The 15587-nt window shown below is 54.8% G+C and overlaps 1 protein-coding gene across 3 annotated transcripts in view; it reads right to left on the bottom strand.

The window, feature by feature from the left end:
• The window catches only part of MSI2 (musashi RNA binding protein 2), a 387255-nt gene that overhangs the window by 68365 nt on the left and 303303 nt on the right, over positions 1–15587 (bottom strand). For all 3 annotated transcript variants that reach the window (XM_039241135.1, XM_039241136.1, XM_039241137.1), the window contains exon 8: positions 10548–10630. In XM_039241135.1, coding sequence (XP_039097066.1) covers positions 10548–10630 — 83 coding nt within the window. The remainder of the gene's footprint in view (positions 1–10547; positions 10631–15587) is intronic.

The raw sequence follows: 15587 nt of genomic DNA, 5'->3' as shown, positions 1-15587 counted from the left end.
CACACACGGTTCTGCGCAGGCCTCTGCTGTCCGCAGCCAGGTCTTCTCCATCCTGCCCTCTGTTCTCCCTTGACCTGCCAGTCAGAAGCCTTTCTGCAGGGTCTAGGGGGCAGGACCCTTCATGGGGCTCCTGTAGGTTCATAACCAAGACTCAGGGTGGGGGGAGGCTTCTCTCAAGGAAACTACAGAACAAGGAAGACAAACACAAGGTGAGAGAGTCGGGGAAGAACGGAACCTCTACTGTCCTGCCCTCCGCACCGTACCAGGAGTTCGCCTCAAGACGGAATGTGCTAGAGACTGTGCCCTCTGTTCCACCACAGGAGGCGGTGTTGGCAGCAGATCAGGAAAGGGGCGACGCCCTTCCAGACACAGGGCCTCGTAGCTGCTCGGGCCGCAGAGCCAGGAAGCCGGCCCTGCTCCAGGCAGCCGCCGAATGAGTTCCGGAAGGAGGCTGACAGAGTAGCAAGGGGCAAGCGACAAGCACAGGAGGCGCCCAGTGAGGGGGGGGAGGGCTTGGGTGGGGGGGAGGCACAGGGCTAAGGTCCTCCTCAGTGTGGAGCTCACACTAAAGATGGACCCACTGGGCACCTCCCTCTGAGTGACTTCAGAGAGTCAGGCTGCCTTGTCCGGGTTCTAATGTCTGCTCCAGTGTTCCCATTCCATCCAGTTGCCGTACTTGACCGTGGCTGGAGGCAGGATGGAGTCACGACCGGCACGAGTGTGTGGCTGGATGGGGACAAGGCCCGAGACCCCATTGTGGGAAGGGCAGCAGTCACACCCAGAGATCCTGGCGGCTGCACTGGGAAGACCCGGCCTGGGACTCCAGCGCCTCACCATCCTGCCTGCCTCCCCCCAGCCAGCGCCAAGCCAGTGCCAGCCCTCCAGCCCCTGGGACTCAGGGAAGCCTTGAGCTGGGCCCTGCCGGCAGCAGCAAGCGGGCAGAAGAGAGCTCCATGTTCCGTGCCCTCGCTTCCCCCTTCCCGGGCATCTCCATCAGGCACTGTCCTTGTAGACGGGGCCCAGTCTGTGGCCTAGTACTGGGGAACCCACTTGTACAGGATAACTTGTGTTGCTCTATTGCAAAAGGGTCCTCCTGCAAAAGACCCCCACAAAAGGGTCTACGGTGCAAACCACATGCAAGTGCCAGCTTCGACAGGTAAAGGCCATCGGCAGACACATCCACCTTACGAAGGACACACGCTTGCTATAAACGACCCAGGCCCATCTGTGAGAAGCCCTGACAGGCCCACAGGACATGTGATCTGGACTCTAAGTCCCCGGTCAGGCAGCAGGATTACTGAAGGGAAGAAGGAACACATTACTCACTGAGCGCTCTTTATATGCTAAGCACCGCCATGATGTCCCTGTGTGTGCGTGTACACACATCACCTAATATATAGCACACACAGAGTGACACGAACACATAACACACACAAAGCACAGTGCAGGGCACACCCGCTGTCCTCACTACCCTCACCCATCACCTCCTCAGTTCCCCCGAGTTGGCCTCCTCAACCTCCAAGTTACAGTCGAGAAGGAAACTGAGGCTCTGAGGAGTGGATTTTGCCCAAGGTCACAAAGCCAGATAACGACACAGCTATGACTCAACCCTAGGAGCCCCTCTTCCAGACCCATCCCCACCCCTGGGCCACCGGCTACCCAGGTCCTGTCCGCATGGTCCTTCCCTACTATCCAGTATCCAGCCTTCCAGGCCCTGTCCGCATGGCCATTCCTTCTACAAGGCCATCCCCGTCCTCGTTCCAGGATTAATTTCATCCACTGTTTCCCCTGTTTTATTAAACTCAGTGATGACAAAGTGAAGGAGGTTATAAACCAATACTATTAGCACCTCCGATGTAGCTGGCAGGAGCCAGTGTGGGCACAGAGATGCATTCAGGAGGATGTGGCTCTCCCTCACAGGGGCTCAGGGTCTGGGCACGGAGTGGAGCTGAGCTGGTCCCTAGCACCGTTGGGGACACGCACCCTGGTGACTGCAGCTTCCCACCCACCTGGGCCGGAGGGGGGTCTATCCTTTCCCCCAGTTTAGCTTCGAGGCCAAGGCTCCAGACTCTAAATCTCAGCTCTGTTCGCGAGCTCAAGGTGCAAACCAGCTGCCTGATTTCTCTGTGCCTCAATCTTCTCATCCGTAAAACAGTGTAACAGTAGTGCCTCCCGCCCCACAGAGCTGCAGTGAGTGAATAAATTAAAGCAGCTGATCCTGGCAGCGCAGATGCCCGATCTGGCTGGTTGGGGCGCACCTTACTCTCCGCCACGGGAGCCCAGGTGAGTTCTCTGAAGGTGACAAAGCCAGTTCACATCTGTGCTGACGTCACAAAGCCTGGGGAGCAGAGAGAAAGAAAGAGGCTGCCACTCCCCAGCCTGGCAGACTCTAGGCGCCCCAACACCAATTTTCTCCCTGCCCACCCCCCCACCCCCCCGCCCAGGTAGGGCCCCGTCTCCTGGCTTTTGTCAGCAAGGTGTGCAAAAGGCCCTTCACAGGCTGCACTATTTAGGGAAAAAGCTGATGGTGGCAGCAGCAGCTGCTGTTTTTATTTCTGGGAACCTGCAAGGGCATTTCAAAGTGACAAGAAACCTCTGCCTCCAGCAGGTGCCCAAATGCAGCCGTGAGGCTGGGGGCCCTCCAGCCTATGGGGGGCTTTGCCAGAGGCTCTGCTTTAATTTCTCCATTTATAAGGTTTTTGAAAATTTTTTTCTTAATGTGTATTTTTGAGAGAGAGAGAGAGAGAGAGAGCGAGCGAGCGACTGAGCGCACAAGTGGGGCAGGGGCAGAGAGAGAGGGAGACACAGAATCCAAAGCAGGCTCCAGGCTCCGAGCTGTCAACACAGAGCCCAAATGGGACTTGAACTCACGAGCGGTGAGGTCATGACCTGAGTTGAAGTCAGATGCTTAACCGACTGAGCCACCCAGTCACCCTTATACCGGTTTTAAAAAAAATATTTATTTTTGAGAGAGAGAAAGAGAGAGAGAGAGAGAGACAGAGAGAGAGAGAGAGAGAGAGAAGGGGACACAGAATCCAAAGCAGGTTCCAGGCTCTGAGCTGTCAGCACAGGAGCCCGATATGGGGCTTGAACCCATGAACTGTGAGATCACGACCTGAGCTGAAGTGGGATGCTTCACTAACTGAGCCACCCAGGCTCCCCTAATTTCTCTATTTAAGAGAGTAGGGGGGTGCGGGAGGGAGAGGTGTGGCTGAGCCTTAGCTTGCACCTGCCTGGGAAGTTTGGCAGAGCAACTGGGTGGAAAGGAAGAGCAGGCTGCAGAGAAGGGGTGCAGGGAAAGGGGAGCAGTTTCACCCCAGGTCTCCTTGCCCCGTGCCCACGCGCTGTGGACGGTGTGCAGAGAGCAGCACACGTGGGAAAGCTCAGAGGGGTGGTCACTGTCAAAGGGAGAAGGACCCCACCCTCCCGGGCTCCCTGCAGTGACCTTCCTGAAGGACGGGCGAAAGGCGAAGGAGCCGAAACTTGGGTGACTGGGAGGCCGCCTCCCCGCAGGCCCAATTACTTCTGCTCGAAGAGCAGCGAACATTTACCAGCCTCCCTACCCCCTCCTCCCCCACCGGCAGGCACAGAGCTGGCACACAAGCATGACGTGGGGGTGTGGGGGCGCAGGACCTCCCTCTCGCTGGTAAACACGAGGCTCATTTATTAAGTGCCTCCCTGGCATTTCCTTTTTTTTTTTTTTTTTGCCATCATCCTGCTTGTTTAATATTGTATTTGACATTCTCATTTTATAAATGGTAACAGAAACAGAATGGATGGCTAAAATTAGCTTACGAGCAAGGAGGATGTGGCCAATAGGGTGGTGAACACACAGCCTAGTTAATTCCGCCCACATCACCCGCCCCCGCCCCCTACTCTGGGGCTGGTTCCTGATCCGCTCCGCTCCGAGTTGGCAGTCTTTACGCTGTGGAGGAGTGGCCTTGGGGAGGAGATGCGTGCCCACTCACCAGGGCACCCCAGCGGGGGGCAGCGCCCCCATGCCAGCCCTAGCGGGGGCCTCCGTGCACCACCTGGCCCAGCACCCCTGCCCCAGGGGACAAGCCAGGACTCTCCTGCTCTCTGGCCCTCCTGCACCCAGCACCCCCAGGTGTGCCCTGGGCTGAAGGTGGCGGGTGTGGGAGCGCACCAGGCTTTGGTTTTGAAGTGGGATTCTCGGAACCTTGCCCAGCGGAGGATTCAGCGGGAGGGCCTGAGTGAGCCCCCCGGACCCTAGGAAATCACTGCAGTGGCCCCTTCTCTGCAGGGCGTACCCCTTCCCACCTCATGCACCCCTCCCTGCCCAGGTCTGCACCTGTCTGGGACCACCTTACCTTATGATTACCTATTTGTTCAGCACAGTGATTCTACAAACAAGGAGGGTGATGAGGAAGCCGATAGGTTTGATAAGAGCATGCCACGGCTGGTAGAGCCTGGTCACGACTCCCGGCAGGGTCTGATGGGGTGGGGGGTGCCATCCTGGTCTTACCGAGGAGGGGAACCAAAGCACAGACCATGAGTAACTTGCCCAAGGTCACAAAGTCTAGCAATGATCAGTGAGCTGTGCTGAAGGGCATTCAGCAGTGGGGGGTTTGTTGCACTCCTTCTGGGAAGGTCTCCTGGGTTGACAGCACCCCATTCTGACTGTTCCTTCACTCCCCACCTGTTCAGTGCTTGGGGTCTCCCTAAGAATGAAGGCACTGATACTTCCTGCAGGCTACTACCCCAAACCCCAGTGTCTGTCTGGGCTACCCCTGACCCTCTGCCTCGGGCAGAGTAAAATGCAGACTCTGTAGTGGACCATGGCGACCTCTTGGCTAAAAGCCTTTCTCCAGCCCCTTTGAGATAAGTAGACTGCACCTGCTCTGAGCTACAGTTTAAAGGGCCGGGGGCTGAAACTACAGCCCATGGGGCAAATCCAGCTGCTGCTTGTTTTTATAAAGCTTTAGGTGAACACAGCCGTACCCACTCACTGTATCCTCAGTGGCAGCGTTCTGCTCTGTGACAGCAAAGTAGTTGTGACAGAGACCCAGGACCTTGAGAGTCTAAAATATTACCTGGCCCTTCACAAAGCTTTTTGGCCCTTGGTTTAGGCCAGATGGAAGAAATGTGAAGTTACCAATGGGATTTTCAGGAGGGTGAGTCCTTCAAGGCTACCACATTATAGACCCTACAACAAACAGTCCGAGAGCTCCCAGGGCCAGGAACCAACAGAGGCTTCCATCAGCTGCAAAGGGCAGGGGCCGCCATCCTTCCCACCGTAGAGGAGGACACAGGTGCAGACAGGTGGGCTATCGGCTTGGTCACAGTGGTGGATCTGGGATTCAGGCTCAGGCCCACATGTTCTGAAGCTCTGAGTGCCTGTCAGTGACCCAGGAGGTCCCGTCCCGAGCCTGAGGACATGCGCATGCTACTTGGAAGATCCAGCCCATCACCCCAGTGGATGTGCCACAAACATCTATGCTCCAGGACCCTTGTCAAGAGAGGGGGAGGGGATGCCAGTGCCGGGGGTGTGGCAGGGGGTGGTCCCTGGCGGGGCCAGATTCCTGCGGCAGGAGTGCAGTGGGGCAGGACTGCTGGCTGTGCACACAGACAGTGTGGGCTGCTGCTGGGGACCCCACGCCCGTGCTCACCCAGCTCCGTGCTCCAGGGGCCTGAGCCCTCGCTCCGGGTCCCTTCTTTCTGACACATGCTCTCTTGTTGGCAGCGACCCTTGCCCGGGGCTTCTCAGACTTTAAATGTGTGCATGCATCGCGAGGGACTTGTTAAAACACAGATTTGGCGGGGGGCACCTGTGTGGCTCAGCCGGTTAAGCGGCGACTGTAGCTCAGGTCATGATCTCACAGCTTGAAGGCTCATGAGTTTGAGACCCGCATAGGGCTCTGTACTGACAAGTCAGAGCCTGGAGCCTGCTTTAGATTCTGTGTGTGTGTCTCTCTCTCAAAAATAAACATTAAAAATAATAATAAAAAAATAAAATGCAGATTTGGATTCACTAGCTCTGGGGGTGGGGCCCAAGACTCTCATTCCTAATGAGAGTGCAAACCGCTCAGCCAATTTAAAACTCAGATCACCTTCAAGGAACAAGGGAGAGGAACCCTACAGGAACCCCTTGTACAAATCAAATAACTGTTCCTCATTTGCACCAGTCTACCCATCCCCGAGTTTTCAGGGAATGAGGTTTGGCCTACGTTGGCAGGGGGAAGAACACAGGGCTGGAGGCAGAGGGGGACACTGGTTCAAATCCCAGCCCTGCCGCTTAGAACCATGGGCTGTTGCAAGTCCCTTCCCCAACCCGAGCTCTATCTAGTGTCCGCTCTGTAAAACGGGACAGTGACCGTGTGTGTGCAAAGCGCCATCACAGTGCCCAGCAGAGGCCGATGTCCTGCTGCTGAATTGGGTGTTGGAAGAGGCGCCCTTGCACCCCTCAGGCTGTACCCCACGTTCTCACCCCGCGAGGCTCTCCTGGCCCCCTCTGAGGTGGGGACGGAGCTGGGCCTCCGGGGAGGCCTGGAGCAGGTCTGTGAACCCTGCCTGCCTCCCCACGGCTGCGGCACTTGCCACGAGGCCCCTGGGAGGCTGTGCTGACTGGCGCCCAATGGGACAAATGTCCCCACTGCTGGGGGCTGCTCCAATCAGGGGGATGCGACGGCACGCATCGTTAGCTGCGCCCGCGCTGGGGCTCACAGAGGGGGCAGAGAGGAAGCCCTCGCCAGAGGGTGCCAGGTGGCTCCGCAGGTGCATGTGTGCGTTTACTGATAAGGGGCCATGTCTGTGCTCGGCTCTGACCTGGGCCGAGATGGGGGGGAGGGGCTGAGTCTTGGCTTTCCTGGGTTGGGCCCTGAGCTCAGGTGGCAGCCAGCTGCACCCCACCCCCCACCATACCTGTGGCTCACCTGCCTCCTGGGGCACTGGGGGAAGAGGCCCGGAAATCTGTCATGGTCAACAGGGACACCCTCGTCCCCAAGCTTGGTCCTTCACCCCAGCTGGGAATCCGGCCCTGAATGAGCCCATGGTCTTCACCCTTCTCTCCTATGGGAGTCCCATGGGCCGTGGCATGGCTGACTGGAAGGGGTGGCCAGTAGTCTTCGAAGGCTGTCGCCCAGGAAGATGACCTCTAAAGTCCCTTTCCACCTGGAGGGGGTACTAGCCTCCTGGGTACAAACATGAGCTTTGGACTATAGCTCTCTGGGCTTGAACTCTGGTGCTGCCACTTGCTGGGTGTTTGGCCCTGGGCAAATTGCTCACCTTCCTTTTTTGCCTCACTTGCTGATCAGTAAAACGGGGATAGTAACGAGCACCCACGACACAGTGCATGTGATAGAAGAGATGCATAAAGTGAGTTCTCAGCAGAGTATGTAGGTAGCACTAAAAAATCTTGGCTGTTTGTGGGATCTCAGTGTAGGAGGGCCGTGCCCTGCTGCCACCACCATGGAGGTGACCTCCTTATGGGAGGGTCTCTATGGGAAGGGGGACAGGTTCCTGTGATCCCAGCTTCCCAATGGCTGGCTCTCAGATGCTGGGGAAGGGCCCTCATTTTGTAAAAATGCCCAAGAGATTCGCCAACCCAATTAGAGGGAAATGGCTTCAGGAATTACGATGTGCCTCCCTGTCCCACGGTCCCTCGTGCAATCCTTCGTGTGTCCCACAATCCCGGATACAGGACCCGCTGGGTGCCAGCCTCAGGAGTCCTGGATTAAGAAGGAGCAGATCCGGATTCAAGTCCTATCTCTGTGACTCACCAGCGGTGAGGCCTTTCTTATCTGTGAGCAGGAGAAGATGTAGCTGCAGGCACACTCCGGGCGGTGTGGTAACCTGCCCCTGGACGGCCAGGGTGCTGCGAGCTGGGTCTTCACAGCTTCGCGCACCGTCCGGTTGACAAAACACTTCTACGGACCTTCTCACAACCACTGGCGTCTCTGCTTGGCAGTCTGACCTCTCAGGGTCCTTCCTGTCCCTCGTCTGAATTCTGTCCATAGCAGTTTAAATTCCTGTCCTTTTCTGTGGGCCTCAGGAGTAGATGCCGCTATCGCAGAATCCACGGTGATTCAGGATTCAGGCTTCTTCAGGGAAGGACGGCTTGTAGGAGAGGTCCTTTGGGTGCGTACCATGTCTATCAAGCCCAAGCCTGTGCTCCGACTTTGCTGGTGGGACCTCCCCCAGGCGGGCGACCCCACCAGGCGGTCACCCCAGGCTCTGTCACCCCGGAGCTCGGTGAGGCCTCGTGACCTACCACAGCCGCGTCCGCAGCCGCATTTCCCCTTGAGAGCCAGTCACTGGCGTGGAGCAGGGCTGGGCAACTGCAGGGAGAACTCCGAAGCCTGTGAGTGACCCTCGCGGCTCTGCATCCACCCCCTCTTGTCTACTTCCACTTTTGCTTGTCCCCTTAGAGAACAAGTACCAGCCCCAGATTCAAAAGAAAACCGAAACTCTCATGCTATGAACACAGCTCCCTGCACCTACCACAGTTGGCCTCTAGCTGGGTGGAAAAGAGGGCGACCGACGTGAAATGACCGGGGACAACGGCCACAAACCCCTCTTGCTTCAAGCCAGGCCAGGCGTTATCTTGCTGGGGCTGAAACTCTACCTTCTGACCGTCCCCCTGTGTCAACTGGGAATTCGTCCTTGCACCCTCTGCCCCCAAGCTCAAAACGACTCTCTGTGGGAGTTCATGTGACAGCCAGTAAGCTCAAGAGCCATGTTCCTTTACATGGCTGGGGCATGATCCCCTGGCCCTCAGTGTCCCCACTGGAATGCGGAGGAGAAGAAGGCCCTTTCTCACTTGTGTTTCAGGCCTGTTTCAAAGCCAGTATAGGGAAGGGCCTCACATATGCATTCAGGGCAGCATGCAGCAGTCTCACCAGTCTATACTGGGCCTTCCCGATGAACCGCTAAATCTTGGTGGGACGGGAATGGTGCCTGCCAGTGTCTCGGATGCCCCTTTCCTCTGTGCTGCCCCGGCGGCCCTCGGGGGAGCCCGTCAACAGTGCGCCTGGCTGGGAGAAACAAGGCCTCCGGGCACCGGGGTTCGGCTTCCTTTTAAGCCCCCTGTCTCTCTAGTTTTAAAAATAGCAGGGAGCAACCTCCCAAAAGAGAGAGGTACCAACTGGAAGGCACTGAGTTTGTGGGGACGGGGTGCAGAGAACGCCTATGAAGGGTCCTGTGTTACTCCTACAAACTTATCTCCCCGCTGCCATTTTTAATGCCTGAGCTGACACCTCCAACCTACAGTATGCAACCCCCACCCCCCGCATTTTCATTTCAGATGCATATGATGGCTAGGAACAATATGAACAATATTATTTTAGTGCCCTGGGAAAAAATTAGCAAGTCAAATAGTGAATCAGGCCTGTAGCACCACATGCTAAGCAGACTGCTTTGATCTTATCCCCACTAAAGGCTCTATTATTGAATTTAAAGTCAGCGAACACCTATCAAGACCAATATACAATGCATATCTGAATTCACGTTTCAGAAGCAAGGAATATTTTGACTAAAGGAAGAAAATATCAAAGTTATAGCTGCAAGGGAAACAAATTTTGCCCTCCCTCTTCTCTTGGGGCTCGAGACTTTGCTGGCCAGCCAAAATATTTTGGCTCCAAAGTGCCTGATGATGGTTCCAGAAACACCCGCTGAACTCCCAGATTTCTGGAACCAACACAAGGGGGTTTTGCACCCACCTACTGGATCTGAAGGAATTTGAGACTTCGAGCAAGCCAGTGTGCACGTTCTGTACATGGTATGGCGCCCTCTGGTGGCCACTCCTCTGGGAGGCCTATCTGGCACCCCAAACTTGGCCAATGGTCGTCACCTCCGCCCCGTTGAGGGTGCCTTCCCAGGAAAAGAAGCTTTAAAGGGCCAAATGGTGTTTTGGAGGTATGGAAGAAGGTGCTCACGAGGGTAAAATCAGCTTGTGGATCAGAAAGGGAGAATATTAATTACCCAGCAGGGCCCAAAAAGAGAAGAAATGTGGGTGGTCAACTTCCTATCTAGGGCACACTCCCTCAAAAAGCCAAGCCAAACAGCCAACACATATCCTAAGCCACGAGCTGGCAAATACTAATGTACAGGCCAAATGTGGTCCCCCACCCACCCAACGGCAGCTTTTGTACAGCCCAAGAGTAGAGAATAATTTTTGTACTTTTATATGGCAAAAATATAAATACATAAATAAATATTTTGCGACACGTGAGAACTACAGAGATTTGTAGTCCATAAACTACAAATAAACAAAGCTTTGTGTTCATAACAAAGCTTTACCGAAACACAGCCTTATTCACACAGTACTGTCTGCGTATGCTTTTGTGTTTCAACAGCGGAGTCAAGAGGCTGTGACCATCAGCGGCGTGGCCTGCAAAGCTGAAGATATTTATCCCTCGGCCCTTCGCTGAAAGTTCACCAACTTTTGCCGTTCACAGGACTGGATGGTTAGGTGCCCACCCTGCCCACCCTCTAGCGTGACGACGTGGGCTACAGAAGTCTGCAAGACAAAGGTGTGGGGGGGAAGGGGGGGCATCGCATGCATGGTAGCCTCACCCCTACCAACTTACCATTTTATTATTGATTTCATGGAAATGAATCTCACAGACTTTCTCCACGACATCTTCATTCTCAAACGTGACAAAGCCAAACCCTAAAGGAGAAAGGAAAAACAAAAACACAAAAACAGAGGGGGTGGTGAGTTCAGTTCTGGCCGGCTACATGTTTTCCTCTGATGTCCTGCAGCAGTGATGGGCTCCTGATCTGAGGGTAGGGGGCCCGCATCCCTGGGAAGGGCCTCCAGGTTGAGGAAATGATTCCTAATTTGTACCGAGCACCCTTCTGACAGCGAGGAAAAGTTAATGATTTCACCCCCATGCGGTGGGCGCTGCGTCCTTTACGTCTGCCCAGAAGCAAACAAGAAATTTACTTGTCTGTTATTTACAAGGGTCAGAGCCCCGTGGCTCTGCGCGGAGGCGGGTGGGCGGGTTACCCAGAGCAGAGGCCGGGGATCACCGCAGGGCTGCTTGCCCTTTCCGCGTTGGAATGGCCAGCCCTCGGGTTGGCCTCCAGACGGAGGTGGTTATTTGTCCTTTTCTTCCTGAATTACTTCCTCTAATACCTCATCAGGACATCCTGAGGCCTGGAAGAAACTATTAAAAGTTTCAGGCCTCTGTTCTGCGCAGGCATCCTTTTTCTACCGCTGCTTCCAAAGCGCTGCGGATCTGGGGCAGTTTAAGACTGTTTGATGCCTGCTGTCAGCCCGTCAGCTATCCACTGTATTTACTCGGCTGGAGACCGGCTTTGCTAGACAAACTGTACTGAAGAATTTTGGCAGGCGACCACTGCTCGGCATCCTGAGTCTCTCTCCACTGCCCCTCCTGCCCTTCCGGCACACTGCCCCATCTGTGACCCCCCTCGGCAAGCACTGCTTTCACACACGGACCCACTCACAGGGCGGCCCCCCGCCTCAATGATGGGAATGCAAGCACCCCATCCCAGATGATGGGAATGCATGCAACAGGTGCAGACATCCTGACGGGGGCGGGGGGGGGGGGCCTCAGGACACAGCAGACCTGACCTTGCACATATGTACTTATGTGTCATCCCAGGAAGTCCCTTCCCCCACTCTGTGCCTTGAGTTTTGCACACCTGCAGATTAAAGATGGTGAGACTGACCACCCCTCAGGTCACAGGCCCCGCCCCCATCAGGATTTGCAAGGCTCTCTTCTATGGACTGAAGGTTGTGCCCCCCTTCCCCCCATTCATATGTTGAAATCCTAACATATGAGGTGGGGCCTTCGGGGGCATGTAGGTCATAAGGGTAAGGCCTCATGAATGGGATTAGTGCCCTCATAAAAGACGGGAGAGACCTTGCTTTATCTCTGCTTTCTGCTGTGTGAAGTCACCACAAAAAGACAGCGGTTCTACCCCGGGAAGGGGGACTTCCCCCAACCCCAGCTCATGCTGGCTCCCTGATCTCGCACCTCCAGCCTCCAGAGTGCTGAGAAATACGTTTCTGTTGTTTACAAGCCTCCCAGGCAATTGTACTTTGCAACAGTAGCTCAAATTGACCAAGACACTACCATCCCCAAGGATCTGAACCTGGGCAAACACAGACCTGGACCCACCAACCAGGAACACGGAAATCAGAACGGCTACTTTTACATTAGGACTGTGTTTCCTTTTCAAGCTTCTGTGTGGACTCTGGGTCCTGGAAACCCAGGGTGGAGAGAGAATCTCTCCGGTCTTTTCTACTTCTCTCCTCTCGGACTCTACCACCACATTCTCTAAGCAACAGCAGAGGACAGGCAGCCTGAGCTCCTACATCACTGCTTCTATAGGATCTAGAAGACTCCTAGGGAGGCAAATGGAAATGGCCACTCACTACTCTGAAACAATTTCCAGCAAAACAGAGAGCAGGGACTACCACACAAATGGCAGTTGCGATCTTCATTAGGATATGTATTTTATTCCCACACCCCGAGGACCAGGCCAGTGTTTCCATGGCACACATCCCAGCCCGTTCTACACACGAATGACGGAGGGTCACCCGTGCCATCAGAGGGACATAAGCATGTGCTGCAGAGGCTGAAAGTTGGCAAGTCTCCCCCAACATCATCCTGGAGAGGCAGGGTGCTCAGGCCCAATGACATTTTCTTGGAAATGAGGCCCGACAAAACCCCCCAGTCCCGAGCCAGGTCCCCGTGGAGGGAGGGACGGCGCCGTTCTCCGGGTTCCCTCATTTGGGCGTCTCCTCCTCTTTGGTCCCTTGGGTCCATCTAGTGTTCACAGAGCTGGACTAGAGCCACACCCAGAGGCAGGCAGCCTCCGCATAGTTTCTCTGCAGCTTTTGTGTATTGGCTCCCCTTGCCCCCTTCAAAGGAGTGTGAAAACCATCAGATAAGCCTCTCGCCCAGGCAGGGGCCCCATCAGCACACAGGGCACCTGCATCATTTTGGTTAGCCCCCTCTTTTCTGCCCACCCTCCCAGACCCAGCTCCTAGGGGCCCCTCAACAAGGGTTCAGATGCAGTGCCCTTCTGAAAGGTCCTCCAGGGAGGGAAGGGCGCACGGCAGAGGATGGGGGAATCTGCTAGCGAGGCTTCACTCACTCTGGGTCCCGGGGACGCACGGAGCCCCTCACAGAGAGTGCCGAGGGGCTGGAGGCTGAATGAATGAACCATTTCTGCCCATCTGCATCACTCCCTCCCCTCAAGACTGGCTTGGCCCTTCCTTCTGCACTTGCAGGCCCCCACCTGTGATAGGCACGGTGGAGTATGTGGAGATCAGCAAGGCAACGTCCTTCTTCTAAAGTAATTTGCTCCCTAAGCAACACGAGTCAGAGGTTCCCACTCGTGGAGAGCGTCTCTGCCGTACAGACCTCGCCCCTCCCTCACGACCCTCGCTTCTAGCCCACAGGTCACCCCGACATTCATGTGTCTCTGAGGGTCACCTCTCTAGCCCATATCTAAACCCTGCCAACTCGTGAATGCCTAAGCAAGCCAGGATGGGCTGGTACTCAGGGGACCCTCCCTGCAAAGGAGGATGGATGTAATGGTCTGAACGTCATGGTGACTCCCAGAAGATGAGTCCCCCTCTTAACCCTTGGAACCTATGAACGGGACCTTGTTTAGAAGAAGGGTTTTTGCAAACGTAACTAAGTTAAGGATCTCAAGAATGAGGGTGGGCCCTGATCCAGCGACAGGTGTACTTAGGAGAGAAGGGGGGGGGCGGAATTTGAGACCTAGAAGACAGAGAGGGGAGAAACCCAGGTGAAGTCGGAGACAGAGACTCCAGTGGCGCAGTCACTAGGCAAGAACACCTGAGCCACCAGACACTGCCAGTGACAAGGGAGGTGTCCCTGAGAAACTTCAGGGGGAGTGTGGCCCTGCTGACAGCTGGTTTTTGGCCGTCCGGCCTCCAGAACGGTGAGAGCACAAGTTTCTGTTGCTGGAAGCCACTCAGGTTTTGGAAGTTTGTAACTGCAGCCCCAAGGAGCCGGCACAGCCAGGCTACAGGTCTCGGCCGACCCTACACAGGCGGGTCATGCACGACCTCCCCCGCCAGGCCAAGCATGTGCTCTGGATGGAAGGCAGCAGAGTGTGGACAAAGGAACCAAACCCGTCCGGGCCGCTGGGAAAGAGCACAAAGCCAGCGCCAGTCAAGGGCAGCGCTCCGCACGCCCGAGGATGGCCTGGTTGGGAGCCAGCTTGCTGCTGAGCTCACGTACCTGACCCTGAAACAGTGCCCAGGGTGAGTCAAGTCACCGTGGCGGGTTGAGAGCTGACTGCCGCCAGAGCTGCCTTTCCGCTGCAGCTCATGCCCTCCTGGCCTGCTGTGCAAACCCGCTGTCTGAACTCCAGGCCCAGTGCCATTCGGGGCTCCCCGTGTCCCCAGCGTCCCACCCGGCGCCGCCACTCAGAGCCGGGAAGAGGTGTGACAGAGCTTGCAGACTGCATCAGGGAGGGTGGGGGCAGGACTCGCTGCATCATTTCAAATTCTGACTCTGATAGTCTTCCTGCTGGTCCCTTCCCTAACCCCACAGGACTCAAAACTCGAGTATCACAAAAATGATTTTCCTGATCAAAGGAGAGAGCCTGGATTTCGAGCCTATGTACCTTGGATGCATAACAATTCAGTGATGTCAAGACTCATTTGCAGTAGTTTAAAGATCTATATCGTCTCGACAGCCCTGTTTGGCCCGAATAGAGAAAGCAAACTTGATTGTGTCTAAAATATTTATTTATTCCGTTTGAGAAAGCAGAGAAAACCATGAAACACTTAATTATCAATAAATGTTATTCCTTAACATATAATCATTTTTATCTCAGAGGTGCATTACCATTTACAATGAATTAGTAACTCGGTGGAGAACCGCCCCCAAATAAATTAAACAGAGTGAAAAGACAGCAGTGTTACAAATTTGGGAAGGACAGGGTGGTGGGTGGGAAAGATCTTTCTTTTGGCATCCAAGTCTTTTTCTTTCTTGGAATTAACTTTTTTATATGGTAAAAATGTATACGACATATAATTTACACCGTAACCATTTTTTTAGTGTATGCTACGGTGTGGCGTAAGTATATTCAACCACCACCACTATCTATTACCAGAACTTTTTTTTTTTAACCATCCTGAGCTGAGACTGTACCCAGCAAGCAAACTCCCCATGCTTCCCTCTCCCTGGCAACCTCATTCTACCTTCTGCCTCTAGGAATCTGCCTCCTTTAGGTACCTCGCATAAGTGGAATCATACAGTATTTGTCCCTTTGTGTCTGGTTCATTTCACTCAGCGTCACGTTTTCAAGGGACCATAGTCTTGTGAACAGTCTGCCGAGGGTATAGATCCTACCTGAAACTTAGGAAGTCTGACTCTTCCTGAGAAGGGGCGGGAAGGACTGTTTATTTCCCTCCCATTTTTTCCAAAAGAGAGCCCAGCAAAGAATCAGAAATGGAGCCTCATGAAAGCCTACCAGACGGAGGCATTAACAGTCAGGTAAAAGAGACACATAATTATCCTTGCTCAAAAAAGGAAGGACCAAATAATGAGCTGTGTGTTCCCGGAGAGTCCCTTCACCTCTCTGGGCCTCTAAAAGAAGCAGGCAGAACAGAG

The sequence above is a fragment of the Hyaena hyaena genome, unplaced genomic scaffold (genome assembly GCF_003009895.1).
Source record: "Hyaena hyaena isolate Hyena2069 unplaced genomic scaffold, ASM300989v1 scaffold_189, whole genome shotgun sequence".
Lineage (NCBI taxonomy): Eukaryota > Metazoa > Chordata > Mammalia > Carnivora > Hyaenidae > Hyaena > Hyaena hyaena.
The sequence above is the reverse complement of the archived record's forward strand: the minus strand, read 5'-3'. Positions and strand labels throughout refer to the sequence as shown.